This window comes from Varroa destructor, unplaced genomic scaffold (assembly GCF_002443255.2).
Source record: "Varroa destructor unplaced genomic scaffold, Vdes_3.0 BEIS01000001.1, whole genome shotgun sequence".
NCBI lineage: Eukaryota > Metazoa > Arthropoda > Arachnida > Mesostigmata > Varroidae > Varroa > Varroa destructor.
In genome coordinates, this window is record NW_019211454.1 from 26,502,504 (window position 1) to 26,518,301 (window position 15,798).

Sequence of the window (15,798 nt, forward strand, 5' to 3'; positions counted from 1 at the left end):
CTACTTATTCTTGCATTGATCGAAACATATACCACAATACAAAATTAGCGAAATCTTGGAGTTCCAATGGTCTTTACCTAAATAATCGCCGGTTGGCTCCACCTTGCTGCGCTATTTGACTTTCACTCTGCAGCTGCTGATCGAAGAGTGCCGAAGCAGACGTTCCAACACTCGAGGTTAAAATGACCTGATCTTCTTGAAATGACCTATTGGCCAAACGACTGTCTGGTAGACCTTCTGTCCTGCGGCCATGGACCGACCGGCCTCGCCGTTGGTGACGTAAGCCGGGATTGCGTAACACTGACGATGTTGACAACTATAAATCACATACGAAGAGCAATATAAAAACAGAACACCTAGCAGTCACACTCAGCTTCAAAGTAAATATCCAAAAGGTATATCTACATAGCACAATTTTTTGAAAACCGCGCAGGTCCTTACAGAATTAACTACACGTTTAGTAGTTAGTTGTGCTACCTTTAATAGCCCTTATGATTGGACGCGATGCTGGCGCAAATTTAATTCACGTGTACATATGTGAATCTGCGCACAATTCTGCTAAGCTATTTATTAGCTTCGAATACGTTTCCTACATAATTAGAAACACTTAAATCCAGGTGTTTTACCTTTGGTGGTCTGTTAGCACTTGCTCTTTTTCGCGGGGGGTGCGGCAATGTAAACAGTTGACTAACACCTCCAGCTAGAAGAAATGTATGATTATCCACTAATGGAAGGCTTACGTTCTTCGCCTTAATTGCAGCGGCTCCCGTTAACTGGAAAGCACATGATAAAACAACTACTATCAATACTAACCCTATATAATGGTGTCTACCGGAAATAAAAGTTTGAAGTTAATTTACGGTATCTTACATTTACATTTGTTCACTAAAGTAATTGAGGAATACGTGGCTTTTCACGTGAGTGTAAAACTTCCCAACAACACCATTCAGATAGTGCGCAGTATTGTTAGTAACGGAGCTATCCAATTGACTCATCATGTTTTGCCTGCTACATATTTCTTTTAATATTTATCTCCTGTATAATCAATTTAGGGGCTACTAACCTTATAACCAAATGTAATATCGATCCAATGATGTAAGTGTTCAGCCACGTATTGACTCTGTAGAATATTCATGTGCTTGACAGTGAAGTCTTCTGGGCTTTCCGCCCATGATGGAATCTCGAGATCTGGCAGATCCGAATGAACCGATCGAAATATAGATGGATCAGTAAAAAACTCTGGAATGCTTTCATTGGGCGACCACTCTTGCAGTCGTTGTATCGAAGCGGGATATTCGGCTGGCACCCATTTCTGACGGACATGGGTGCACAAGACCTCTCTGCTGAAGCGACGAGCCTGATCAGTATCGCATAGCAATCACATCATAATATGCGACCATGTACAGAGACCATAATTTTTAAATCAGTAGCGTTAGCGATACGTACTAATAAACTCATGGCTGGAAGTGTTGTACTGGTTTATAGTTCTCATTGTACGTAACAAGGGTGCAGCTATGGAATAGGATACTATTTGATTTAAGCTAGGTTATCAGAAAAACGTCAGTCGTTCTACGCAATATGTAAGCTGACATTTTACATTTATATAGGTTGGACAGTGGTAACCATCACACATACATCATTTAAAAGTTAAAACAACTAACTCATTAAAATTAGGGGTAGAGGATTCTAAAAAGATAAATATGCCTTCAAAAGCACAGCATAACAAAGCAAACAGAGTCTTATAGATATGTTATTACAAAAAGAAAAAAATTATTTGCTAAAGCTGTTGAAATACTCACCTTATAAACGTAATATGTTATATCCGAAAGAATTTCGGAAATGTGATGAGGTACCCGAAGAGCGCGGTCCACCTGTTGCATCGTCCCTCCTACCTCCATGCTTTGTTGCGCAAGGCTCAGAGCGCTTTCGTAAGTTACATCTAACTGCCGATCGCCTCTGGTAAGGCGAAACTTAGATTTGGACAGATCGCGAAAGTTGGCTCCTTCAGGGGACGAGAAGTCCGTCACCCACGGAAGTACAGGATGATAGTAGGGATTATTTGCGCAACGCCCGCTTAACTAATCATAAAGCGCAGATGCATTTGATTCGACTATATAATACGTAAAAATTACTTATATTAAGATTAGGTTTAAGATACGACGATCGCTTTTTCAGTTAATTTTTAAAACTCTAACTTATATAAGGATGTCAGATACAAAGAACGCTTCATTTGCCCAATTATTGACACGATGGTGGACCAAAAAGACGTATCGAACCTTGTTTAACAGCATAAGGTACTCAAAGTTTCCTAGTTTTCCTTCTAGCCATGCGTCCATTGCCTCCTTCAATGGCAACTCCGTCCCTGTGCTTGGTTCTACAAGAAAACGAAAGCAAGTAGAACGAAACTCTTCATATTCCGCTGCTGTTATGGCGTTCTTCAGAATTCCCCTGTTCCATCTCGGGCAGAGCTGGGAACCGAAAAAATATTGTTAAATGCTTGCAGGAAAAATATCAAACTAATGCCAAAAGCCAACGAAGATGTATAAATAAACAAGAGTAACCTTCGAAGAATTTATTCGAAGATACACACTAATATCCAAAGGCTATCGGTGATGCGAAAATCTTCAAGTGTCAGCTCCCCAATATCGAGTCCAGCCTCAGCGGCGAACGCTAAAAGCTCCGCCAATTGATAAGCGATGAAGAGACCACGCGCAGGTGATCGATACATTACAGCTGGAGAGAAACACGGTAGATGAACGAGTGAATGCGGTAAGTACGGAGACAACAATACAAATGCAGCCGAAGTCTCTATCACAACCCAGAGAGGATGAATACCCGCATGGGCCGTTAGCGGCTCTGAAATGATGAACGACAAATTAAGTTGAGTAAAAACGAATAGAACCCTTATCTAGCCATGTAAGTCACCATATACGTCTTGGCCAATAGCGATATAAAGCATATAATATACCTACCGTTGTCTTTCGGCACCTTCAACGAAAGTTTCGGGCTATCACAGTCCGTTATCACTCTACAGTTGTATAGTTTGTCCAGAACAGCGGCCAGCCGATCAGTGAAACTCTAGAATAAATGCACCAGGATTTAGAAATTAATCCGATGGGCTTGCTAGTATCAAAAAGTAGGATAGCTATTAAATCCAGAACATCTCAGATGAATTTCCTGGTTTACCTTGCAGATTCCAACGATAAGCTTTTGTTACTGATACAAACTAACGAACACTTGAATTCTGATTGTCAAATCCTTATTACTATCCAGGTCGGAATTATTTTGTTACCTATGACCGAAGAATATGGTTATTAGTGCGCATTTTTATTAATGCCAAAGCTTTCAGCTCTAGCCAAAGCTAATAAATAAATGAAACGATTCAAAACTTTACATTGTAGTCACCCTGGCGAATGTAGTGTTTAATAATATTTAATATATGGGAACTATTACTTAAAAGTAAAATTTAAACGACAAATAAATTGCGTACCTCAAAATCCTCCAACCGTATTGAAGTTTCTCCACTAGTATCTCCATTGGCCTCCGTCCATAAATTTGCGAAATTTGTCTCGTTAATGCTTTGGAGCACCTCAAAAATACTTTTGTATGTGGCACACTTTTTCGGTATCGGAATCGGCTTCTTGCGAACGTACAGATCTTCGTGCTTGTCTAATATATCCACCTGGCATTCATATATGTTTAGTAAACATGAAAAACATTTTACATATGATGTAAATATGAGGTAAGCCACCTTAGATAAGATTGTTGTTAAACCTTTCTTTTGTGCGCATATGTGTTCTTCGGGACACATATATACATAAATCGAAACCTAATTAGATTAAGAAAAAAATACATAAGGTTCTTTCAGAAAACCAAACTTGTAGCCATTTGTTCGTGGTTACCAAGTTCGTGGTTACCATAGACTCACATTAGCTAGTTAGACCATGAAATACATTTAATCAACCATAAACAAATACGTTTCGCTGAGCAAACCCATAGTTAACAAAACATTCGTTTACGTTTAATGATATAGAACACCACCCTTTCGTTCGCTTTATTTAATATAATAATTCAATAATTAACATACTTAGGGAACTATTATGTAAACAACTTTAGAAATCGATGACATACTTTTTCGCAAGTCCATTTGTTCATACTCACTTGCACAAAGGTGAATCCAAGTGGTAAGTGTCGCTTCTCCTGAAACATTATAGCGCCTATTTCGACTTCCGGAAGATTCAACGAGGGACACTGGGGCGGAAGATGTCCCGTGGAAACCACGGCCGTTAGCCATTCATCACTCACCTGATTATATAGAGTTAATAAAAATAACTTGTCAAGGCTGTTAAAAAACATCCTCGAGACCTTATGCTCATATATTTTTCACCACATTATCAGATTTTTTTGTAGCGGTGATTGTTAGTAGTATTTGTGGGCACCGTATAGCTTGACCTTAGCCCAATCTTCAAAATGAATGCATAACATTTGAGTAATAGATAATTCTCGTAATAGATAGTAATAGATAATTTTTTATGAAAGTGTCTTTAACACATAAATAATCAAGAATAGATGAATAATATGACATTATACAAGTTTTTAATGAGTAAATAAATAATCAGCTAAGGGTAGTTATTGAATACTGTGATTGTCATGCTTAGAAGTAAACTCCGATTACAATATTTTCTCTTTTTTCGAAATAACATAGGCACATTCCGACGTACACTAATTTCAACAAAAACATTTCATTCTTGATAAACTCACAATAATTCTGAATTGATTCTCACTGAGTTGGAGTATGTGACTGCGCTCAACTCCGAAAACCCTCTGCAGTTCCGCCGCGCCCGACATCGCCTGAAAGCGTTTGTAAACACGAGTTAGTTTTTTGTAACGAGCAACCGGTTTAAGTGAGGATAGAAATACACAAACTGCATTGAACGCGTCTTCCCAACTAAAAACATTGGAGATATTAATTCGTTTTGACCAATAGAAGCTTAAAGCATTTCTCACAAAAAACATCATGCAACGTACATGGGCCATTTTCTTCTGCACCTATGTAAAGTGAGTTCTCTACATAGCTAAAAACCACTATCATATAATGGAGTTGTTGGGGTCTATCTCGAAGATGCGGGATCGAAAAGCTTGTTCTCGTGAAATACTTTACCTTTACCGCACGTTTTGATCATTTATGACGATCTTCGTTTCATTTGTGCTTGAAAACACTGTTATATAGAGTGCGAAGCTCGTCACTCCACATTGCCGGCATAAACGTTTCACGTCGATTCTTATTACGTTAGAGAAACTACTGTCAAGTTAAATTTGCCGAAATTTTTACTTCGAACTAGATTGAATCACAACCTGTCAACGGGTTTCCTCAATCCGGCATAAGACACAGTGTCGTGAACCAGTTAAGTGCCACTCACCTTCGCAAGTGAATGATTCTAGCCAACACTGCCTACACTAGACGCTTGGCAAACGGATGTAAATGCTTCGGAATGATTTGTGCACAAGCACCCTTGAAATTGACAGTGTTCCGTGGTGTACGAGAGCAGCTGGTGTAATGCGACCAGCTGTCATAGAAGTGCTACGTATATGTTAAGTCAATGATGTGGGATTACTAGGTGCATTGTCAGGTAGAGTATTCATGTGCCGAATACGACACTCACCTTCACGGTACCTACACTCCCGAACATTAATCAAAACCCGTTATTTTTGTTTCTCTTCAGGCAGCTCCGGTGTGGGACATGATTATATATGTTGTTATTATTTACACGGAAAAAGCCCGCATTCTTCGAGAGAGCTCACTCCGTCAATATATGTCTAGCGGTTCATACGATACGGCATACGATCTGCCCCTCGGCAACAGATGCTGCAGCCCTGTTCTGTAGTACCACCATTATCATTTGTTATTGTTATTATAATTCCTGTTATTCTAAATCTATATTAGTGTCGTCTGCACAAATCCTTCTCTCAGCTCTCGAGCTCAAACGATTATCACGTAGCTGTGTGCGTTGATATATACGGCTGACCTGGAACTCAACAAAGCATCGTACCCTGTGGATGAGCCGGAACTTGTGGACACCTCTCAGAATAATGCATAAGCTATCCTCGCAAACACGCGTATGGCAATGTCTGTTCAAAATTTCAAATAGATGAACGGCCAATTTTGTCTGCTTCAAGTAACAACATAACCGCATTATCTGTATTATCAGATACGTTTTTTCTATACTACTTAGCTATGGTTTTCTTTTGCCTGTTTTTGAAATTTCGAATCTCATCTAGTTAAATGCACTCTCGAACGCGCACTGGAGCTGCCGTGGCTGTAGGTGTGGGCCAAGTAAGATTTGTGTGAGTAGTGGGTGAATTCAGCTGGCGTAAACATAAACTCTAGCTCGGTTCAACAGGCAACGTTTGCGTTTGTAGCAGCTTAACGCTAGAAGTTGTCGAGATGCAAGCATCGTTCCGAACCGAATCGAGTTCGAAATAGACAAAACCGCTTTACTGACAACAAACACACATGAGCACTTACTAATCGCTATAGGTGAAAAAAATTTTTGAATTGTATCATCTTTATTTAAAAAAAGTGAGATCCTTGACGGGCTTTTGTTGAAGTAACGACCCTTAAGCGTTTCCGAGCTTTTTCGTGACCAACTGGCTATTTATTAGTCTATATATATACTGTATATTTAAAACTGCAACTGATTCGTGTTAAAAGTCAGGTTCTTTCTATTTCTCCCTCGTCTTAGATATGCCCAGTACTACAAGGAGTGGTCTAAATAACGTTTTGAAACACGTACTGAGAACTTACCAGGCACTGTAATCATTCATTAGTAACGCTTTATGTAAGGATCTCATTATTTAATATCGGATTTTTAATACGGTGTAGAACTACAATTGCGCACGTATTTGAACAGAACATTGTCGCGTAACAAGTTGTCTGGTAGTCTCGCACTCCTCCCTTTCCTTCCGATCTCGCCTACCCTTTGTGAACGTGTGAAAAGATTATCCAGTACTTTACTCTAATGCGGAAAATTCGCCAGAGAGCGGTAAATCATCGAGTCTTGTGAACGGCGCCAGTTAACTATGGACACTTATCTATAGATTCGTACTGTATGTGTTATCCTAGTGTCGTGTAGCAAAGACTACACTAGAAATTGTGCATCGCTGATGACAGGTCGGCCCTGTCTGTAAAAGATAATATGTGCTGTGCTTTTATCTTTAGATGGGGTAATTCCAGAAGCCATTAAAACAAATTGTCACCAACTAATCCGCTGCAGTTGCTTCGTCGCCCCTCTTACGGCAAGAAAGCAATCCCGCAGTTGCCGAGCGAGTTATTTGAGCGACAGTAGCGTTTGTGAGCAAGAAGGTAAAATATTTTAGGGAGTTTATGTGGCAACCTAAATCAGACAAATTAGGTTTGGCAACTTAACTGGCTGGAGTAGCTACCACATAGTGCTTTGAAACACCGAGCTACAAGGAGGTGGCAATTTCTGCGAAATCTGGCGTTGCTCTGCGTGATATATGGATGTCTTGGTCTACCGCTTTTTGTTCTCGGCTGTTTCCAATAGGCGAGAAGCTGTTTGAAAAATATGCCTAAGTGATGCTTGGTCAGCCATACGGTTTAGATATCTAGATAGCGGTGCGTTATAGGCGACGACAGATCGATTCTCACAGAGTGTGCACTTTGAACGCGGCGAAAGGCATTTGACCGAAGGAAGATCACTATATATGTGCCGTTGAACGAAGTGCACGCGCACGTATATAGTTGTCACGGTGGTATAGTTACTATCAACAGTGTGAGGTCCTTTGTTACCACAACGACGTTAAGAAGTACAGTTTTTCCAGTGGAGTTATTCTATTAGTTTATAACGAAAAAAAAAGAAGCATCACAACGCGCCGAGTCAGGAAGTCTGAATACGAATTCAGTGTCGTGGGAATATAAAATTCAGTCCTGACTGCACGCTGCAGGTGAGTACAAATGTTTAACGAAAAAAAGAGCACTGTAATCTATCATGGCTAGTCGACAGGTGTAATATAAAAGAACAGAGCCTGATAAAGCTATCGATGTATCTCGGAACCGTACATTACAATGTTTTGACCGTTTGTTGAAGACGCTCAAAGCAATCGTACTAATCTCACCAAATGCCTGTACACAGAAATATTCTAACAGAATAAGTTTATAAGAATAATCCTTTCCTTGAACTAAATCGCTACCCTGTGGTGCTTTTATTAATAACAACATGAGTGAGCTCGGCATGTAGCGCCGTGTTGATGTTGCATGTCAGACTTCATTTGAGCTGATCTTCGAAATAAGCAAAAACATTCACATAACCAAAAGTCCATACGGGGTCCATTGGATTCTCTATTTTTTGCCAAGATGATGTCGAAATCATAGTAACCCCTCATATTTAGAATTCCAGCATTTTCTTTTAATTTCTTATTGTAAAATGTTTGCACCAGTCTTTCTTACCGTACAGCTCTTTTCACTTAACATTTTCACCAGCATATATGGAATCTATTTGGGAAACATAATCTCTAAGCAATTAATTCTAAATGGCACGTTTCTCTCCGTACTTATTACGCATCAATGATGCTCAAGCAGTCTATAATTATGCTAATGATACACGATTTGAGTTATTTCATATGTTCGGTCTATAAGATCACTCTATATATATATATATATATATTAGTTACTGAGAAAGTACTTTTACACTGACATAGAAATACAAATGAAAGTCATTTAGAAAATGATACATCACAGGCCTGTTCTCTATATTTGTAATTTTTAGCTAAATAATGTTGGTAAATAAGAGGTAATACTTGGAAAATGTTTAGAAGCCAGTTCAACAAATTTGCTAAAAACAGACTTAAACAATGTTAAGTTAGCTAACAATGTTAGTTAAGGCGACACTCATATCAGTACTGGTAATTACTAGTGCTAATCATTTTCTGCTCTTTTCACTGTTAGATCCCTTCTCCACATGCACCTCATAGCATTTTCAGGACTTTTTCTAGTGTTTACGAATAGAATGCTGCGACCTGTTTCATTTGAACGTCAAATTTTTTTTGTTAGCGTTGACGCAGCTTTACGGTGCATAGCGTTGTTCTACACCGTTTTTCAGTGCAGATTAAGTAAGGCAACCATGTAATGCACAGCGTTTCTTTTTTTAACACAAGAACAAAGGTTAGTCCCAAGGTGTAGGGCCTGACAGATACTAAGAGATAATATTCGTTGTTTAATATAGACCAAAAAACGAGCTGCGATACTTGGGAGCGATTGATGTATACTCTATATTTTCATACCAGTATATCGAAAATGAATAATTATACCGCATACCACCATACAGTAGTATAATTTGTTTTACGGTTTATAGCCGTATAAAAGTGCTTTGAATTCGACTTGTATTATCCAAAAAACCGTTGGTGTAACGAATTTATGCGAAGTAAAAAATAATACCATGACTGATACGTATACATTTAGCAGTAAATAGGACTTCTAGTAAACGATTAATATCCACATGTGGGTTAAGTATAAGAGTTTGTCATTGATCGTTATAGTCTGTCAGCCTATGTGCTCTGTTTTGTGCTGAATGCCTGCTTTGACGGCGGCAGCCCCACTTCCAGGACTGCTTCCTGACAAGTTTACTGGAAAGATTCGGTGAAGCCAGGGGAAACAAATTCGGAGAGTGCATTTTGATCATGTTTCGAGGTACACAGATATATATATTGCTATTTGTGTAATAACAGTGTTATTTACATTGCCATTCACGTTCGCCGTTAGCGTTGATGCAGCTTTACGGTGCATAGCGTTGTTCTACACCGTCTGCGTCAGCAGCTTCACTTGCGGTGCGTATGCTAGTAGCAAAGACTATTACCAGCCAAAGTTAAATTTGCATGGAAACACGCACATCGAAAACGTGGCTACCCTCCCCTATAACAGTTGTTTTTCTTTAGTTATGTTAGCTCAAGATCGGTCCGCTTCCTTCCGTAGCTAATGCCACGTGATGATCTTCATAAATTTTTTTTTGAAAATGCGAAATTTGCCGTTGATCTCGATAAAATATGAAATTTGAATTCCATCTGCGCTCTATGTTGATGCTCCGTTTAGTGGTAAAAAATACACATTTTGCAAATGTGTTGCACAGAGGATGTAATAATATATAAATACTCCTATAAACATAATAATGACCTCTTCAATATTTATTTTTATTATCTAGTTATCTAATATTTAACCAATTTATATATAATAACATAATGTAAAATTTCGCGCTAAAGCGCAGTTTTACACAATCATTTTATAGAACTTCATGTTCTGAACAGTAACATTATTTAAATAGAAATGCATTCGAAACAAAACTCGTGACCGTTCCATTTAAAGCTAGAACGACGAAGCTAGAAGTCGTAAAGATAGCGTATTACTTCGCTGGGATTTTTTTGTTGATAAAGCACAACTCTGCTTAATACTCGCGCTGTATTTCACATCCTCTGTTGCGATCATAGTAACAAATGTGTGTGGTAAGAAATTGGTGGTTCATATTTGTTAAGTAATAAGCCATGACAATTACCGTGTTTTACCTGATTAAGGGGATGGTCATAGAATCTGTATATGCTAAAGGAAACGGTAGGACAGCAACCTTATGGTGTTAAGGAAGATTGGAACAACATCCGGTCAGGAGCGGGGCGCCCATACTTCTCCCGCGTAAGTTATATTCTATGTCATGATTCTATATTTGATATATATATATATATATACTTGATCATGTAAATTCTATATTTATATGAAGCTAATGCATGTTACGAAACGCATGATGTCATACTGACAGCAACGTATTTTTCAAAATGGGGTCAGCACTGAATGCCTTTTTGCTCTAGCAGCAAGATTTCATTGGATAAAATCGGAAGCATGTCACGTATGGTGTCTTCGAAACGGGCTGCTAAACAATTGTCTACAGTGTGGTGGGTTTTATTCGTTCGATATGAGTAGATTTTTTTTCAATCAAACATCGGTTCCAACAATGAAACGGTACCAACTGACTCAACGCAGTTGTCGGTCACAGGGTGCTATGTTTTAGCGAAATTTTTTTCTTCGAAAAAATGCGATCTCAAGTCGGCGAAAAACCACTAACGAATTGCCGAGTGAAAGAGAATTATCAGGCTGATATCACAGGTCCTGCTCCTGTTATACTAGTAAGTAGAGACTAAAAGAGGCGCCTTGACCCTAATTAGGTAGTACATTTTGTTGTTCTAGTCTTGAGCGTTAACTTGACTGCTGATTACCAGCTTGTGAGCTGTTTAGGGGTAAGCAGACGGATACACAGAACTACAGCTAAGACTTTTGACCCTTAAAGGGTTAAGACTCGAAAATGATAATGATCTGCAGAGTTGAACAAATATGGAATTGTTTCTCCTTCATTTATCATCAAAATTTCATTAGATTGAATTTGTTAGGTATCTGTGCATGATGCAGATATGAGATCTACGGGCATAGATGCCATCGTCATACGGTAGGTGTTGGTTTTACGCCGTTTATACCTGAAGACGATATCGCCTGGTGCTACGTATTTGTCTGCATGAACCACTTGGTTGACAAAACCTTTGATTAGAAAATGTTATGATTTAAATACTTCGATTGATATGAAACTTGTTGTCATGGATGGACGTATTCTTCTGCCTAACCGAATGCACAGAATAGTCCTACTGCCTTGTGGAAACTGCTGTATCTCGCGAGTTGTGTCGACGTAAAAATAGCTATAAAATTGTGGATTAGCCGCGATAAGCATGGAATTGCGGACGAATGATCTCTGTACACGAGTTGTCACATAAATTGCGTAGCGTTGGAAAATTTTAGCAGTGAACACATCCTAAGAAGAACATAGTTTCTTGCTATTCAGAGCTCTTTTAAACCTAATTTTTTTTGTTATTGAAAGTAGGTGAAAAAGTTACAAGAATAATACGTTTAGAATATTAGGAAATCGTTATACAAATGTTATATTATATCTTTATATATATATATATATATATATATATATATATATATATATTATATATTTTATTTTATATCGTTATATTTGAGTGTCGTTAGTCGTGTTCAGTGACTGGTTTGTTGAGTGATCGGGGTTCCTATTACAGAGTCACTCTTGTTCGATAAGATCATTTAATAACTCTGTTCTGTGTCACCTTCTGGCGAAATAGATCTCATTTTAGCCCTTTGCTCAAATCGTGCGTCATCGTTTGCTTTTCCTAACGTTCTATTGACGTATATATTGCTGTAGCGTTACCGCCTCACCGACATGATTTGATGCCACGCTATTGGTAACGATCTAGATAATGACGTCAGCCCAACTACGATGCAAGACGAATGAACGTAAAACTAACAAAAGCGTTTTTCGCTTCAGGGTAATGAGGAGTAATCAAGTTCTTAAGAGGAAGAAAGCAAACGATCGGTTTGTAAGTTGCTTCAGAACCAGCCACTGAGATAAATCACCTAATGACTAATCGACTGACTGATTCACTAGGTGATTAGTGATGATGACTAGTGGTTCAATGACCAAGTAAATCTAAGCGTTTACTTTGCACTCGTAGCAGTTTCGTGTGATGACCACAAGAGTCCCTATCATTGTCTGTGAGGATCCTCTTGATCCTATGCTCCATTCTACTAAGGAGCAAACGCTGGTGTGGTTATGATGCCACCAACTGTCGGCGGTGACACTGTCGATTGGCTTTACAGGATGATGACAGCAGCGGCTTTAGTAACGAGAAATTCTCATCGTTCATCTCGCTATGGCTGTCAAACGGAAATTCCGTTCATTCTATGCAATCGCTACGGCAGTCGTGGCATTGGGACGCTTAGATATTGTTGGTTGGCGTTGTATTAGGCTTTTTGTCAACGAGAGCATTAATATGATAACGCGAGCGATTTGACGTCATCAATTGATGCGCTGCAAAGCCACTGGTAATCGTTTGTTCATCCTGTTATTGCGCATGTCGATGCTGATCAATAATTTTCTAGTGCACCCCTTGTTGACAGGCAGGCCGAGGGGTGTATAGCGATTTGAAACAATGACCTAGCTTTCGTATGTATAGAAATGTTGACGCTACTATTGGTAAATCCACGTCTATCGCTGATTACTGCAGAAGACGTCACTGCTGCTGCCCACAGTATACCTAATATTGCACACGTAGATCACTGAAGTAGCAATTGAAAGGCTTGGACTGGGGTACAGATGAAACTAGGAAGGGGTCAATTAGTCCCCTAGTAGGTTACTAAATCAGCTGAACGTCTTTAGTACAGGCCAAATGATCTGATACCAATCGAACAGCGTCTGCTATAGTACAAGACTATGCAGTAGTTGTCGTAGTCTATTAATGAGCTGATAGGTAAAATTGAAGTACAGCTCTGTTTGAAAGCGGTATTATTTAATGTTATAAAATGAAACCTCACTGACGTCTAATATAGCTATACGTACTCATTCCGTGGTAAATTAGTGCAGTATTATTAGTTCCGTACAGAGACAACAGCAGATAGAATTCGGTCTGGATGCTTTTAGCAAACGTGTATCTGAATGAAATCAACTACTAGGTGGCATCATCTATGGTGGATTCCATGTTTCATAGAACCTATGCGAAAGATGTGGTCCGTGGTATGGATCGAGCAAATATATAATTTTCTTATATCTATGATCAAAAAGTTAGGTGATCAACTCTACAGTTAGTTGCTGTTCTGAGAGTAAGTAAGCATTAGCATATCTTGATTGGCGCGGCGAACGGCTATACTTGAATGTGTGTTGTACATTTCAACGAGTTTGTCCAAGCAATAATATGTCGCTGCTTTGGAATAGTTCGTTTGCTCAGCACCCGTTGCCGCTGTTGACTTTTTCATTTCCCGTCATTTCAGTTCCCGATTCGCTGATCGGTGTTCCTGTTATTCAATGCGGATTGATCTAACAAAATTGTTTAGCAAAACAGGCTGTAATATAATAAAATCATTCCCATTCTAAAAACGTACCGACATTTAGCTTGCGACAAAGCAGTTGTTAGCGACCTTAATTTTTCTGTTCATTCGGCTAGAGAATCGGTTAAGTTGCAATTTGAATAAATTTGCGAATATGATTGTGAAATATCTAAATCATACGTGTGATTATTACTGTTTTTATGGTACAGGAATATTTACTCCGTGCGAATATACATCTCTCTAATACCGATTGTACAAGACGAGATGTTATCTATAAATAAGAGAATCCTTTTTTGCACAAAACTATGTTAATGTTATATTTGCAAACAAGAATGCAGGTTTCCGAGATTATGTTGGAGCTATGAGTTTGGAAAACTTTTTCTACTTAAACGCTATAAAACTAATTTGATGCTTTTCAATTATTAATAAGATTGCCAACTATCCCTCGATGCACAATGTTTTTACTCAGCACGCAACTGCTAATAATGCAAAAAAGCTTTATAAACCTTCCAGCCACCTCTGAAAAACCGTATTTTGATATTTTAAACGTATTACCTAATCCGGTCGAATAGTTGTAGTGTAGTAGAGGATCATACATCACAGAACAAACTCAAATTCGTTCTGTGCTTTTGACATAACTTTCAACACAACCCAGTTTCCATGGTTTAACAACCAATAAGTTGGCCAAAAATATTTGTTGTTCCTGTTTTTGATCGAAAACAGATTAATTACTTTAATTTGATCGTAATAATGCAATTGGTGGATCTATGGCCGTAATGATTAGCGTTGTCAATATTTAAGTATTTCATTTACGAGCGCTTGCTAAGAAGACACTCGATTCTAGATTCTTTCTGTAAGCTTCAAAAGTTTATTAACTTTTGGAGCTTCCAGAAAGAATAGGCGGAAAGAAAAATCTATTTACACGTTTACTGCATTATTATGCCGTGCTGCTACCCAAGTAAATAGGTTACGATTTGTTGTTGTTGCAAATTGTTTTGATACAGTAATATATAAGGTTTAAAATAACAGCTTAATATAAGATACATCATCTCTATAATCTGGGGCGTAAAATGTATATAATTGGGGTAGTATATCGACAAACAAGTTTTTTGCATCTCTTTGAACTCGCCTATAAATCCTTGCCATTAACTCAATAAACATAAGCAATTACCATAAATCAATTTCCTCCTTACTTGTTCGAAACTCAGCCCAAAACTGAAGTGTAAATGAACTTAAATCCATCGTCTGCAAAAACAAAAGTCGAATTGGATGTTCTTCTGCTAATAATATTTTTAGCTTACTTATTCAGCGGTAAGCACAATCTATAAGATTTATCCGATTTATGTTTATCCGAAGGGAGCTTATTTTACCCGATTTGAAATATCAAAATACTTTATTAGATTTTAATGCTGTATGTAGGTAATCTGAAAGACCAGCATTATATTTCGCTTGTGACACTACAGTCCGTTCTCACTAAAAGACCAGCGACACAGCTGATACGAGCGTCAGAGAGTTCTGTTGCCTCGACTCTGTTCTATATTAACGCTGTCCTTCAACTATGTAAACAACTATTATAATTGAATTTCGTATTATCAATTAAACTATTATGTAGTTTATTTTCTAAAGAGTATAGATTAACTCACAATTAACTAAATTATAGTGGAATCCTTACTTCTCAACAGCGTTTGAAGTAATTCCCCGGCACGAAGCCGCGGCCAATCATTTTTCACACGTCCAATGTACCGCGTTTCAAAGAGAGTAACCACGATGCGTATGTGTAAGAAGTGTAGAACAGTAAGCATTTGTGCTTGTGATCGTAGCACACTGTCGTCATTTAGCTTAGGCGACGT

General features: G+C 38.4%; 1 protein-coding gene across 5 annotated transcripts in view; it reads right to left on the minus strand.

Moving 5' to 3' along the window:
• Wdr81 (WD repeat domain 81) overlaps positions 1-15,760 on the minus strand; it is a 28,934-nt gene extending 13,174 nt beyond the window's left edge. The window contains exons 1-11 of one of the 5 annotated variants that reach the window (XM_086978209.1): positions 15,621-15,760; positions 4,762-4,851; positions 4,162-4,305; positions 3,491-3,682; positions 2,973-3,078; positions 2,591-2,856; positions 2,277-2,468; positions 1,800-2,078; positions 1,064-1,357; positions 627-773; positions 78-316 (exon numbers count right to left, since the gene is read on the minus strand). In XM_086978209.1, the coding sequence (XP_086834335.1) occupies positions 78-316; positions 627-773; positions 1,064-1,357; positions 1,800-2,078; positions 2,277-2,468; positions 2,591-2,856; positions 2,973-3,078; positions 3,491-3,682; positions 4,162-4,305; positions 4,762-4,848 (1,946 nt within the window). In that variant the 5' untranslated portion in view covers positions 4,849-4,851; positions 15,621-15,760. Of the gene's footprint in view, positions 1-77; positions 317-626; positions 774-1,063; positions 1,358-1,799; positions 2,079-2,276; positions 2,469-2,590; positions 2,857-2,972; positions 3,079-3,490; positions 3,683-4,161; positions 4,306-4,761; positions 4,852-5,161; positions 6,013-15,620 lie in introns of those variants that run through there. The other 4 variants (XM_022788154.2, XM_022788156.2, XM_022788155.2 and 1 more) reach the window with 4 other exon arrangements.
• Between the last annotated feature and the right edge of the window lie 38 nt (positions 15,761-15,798).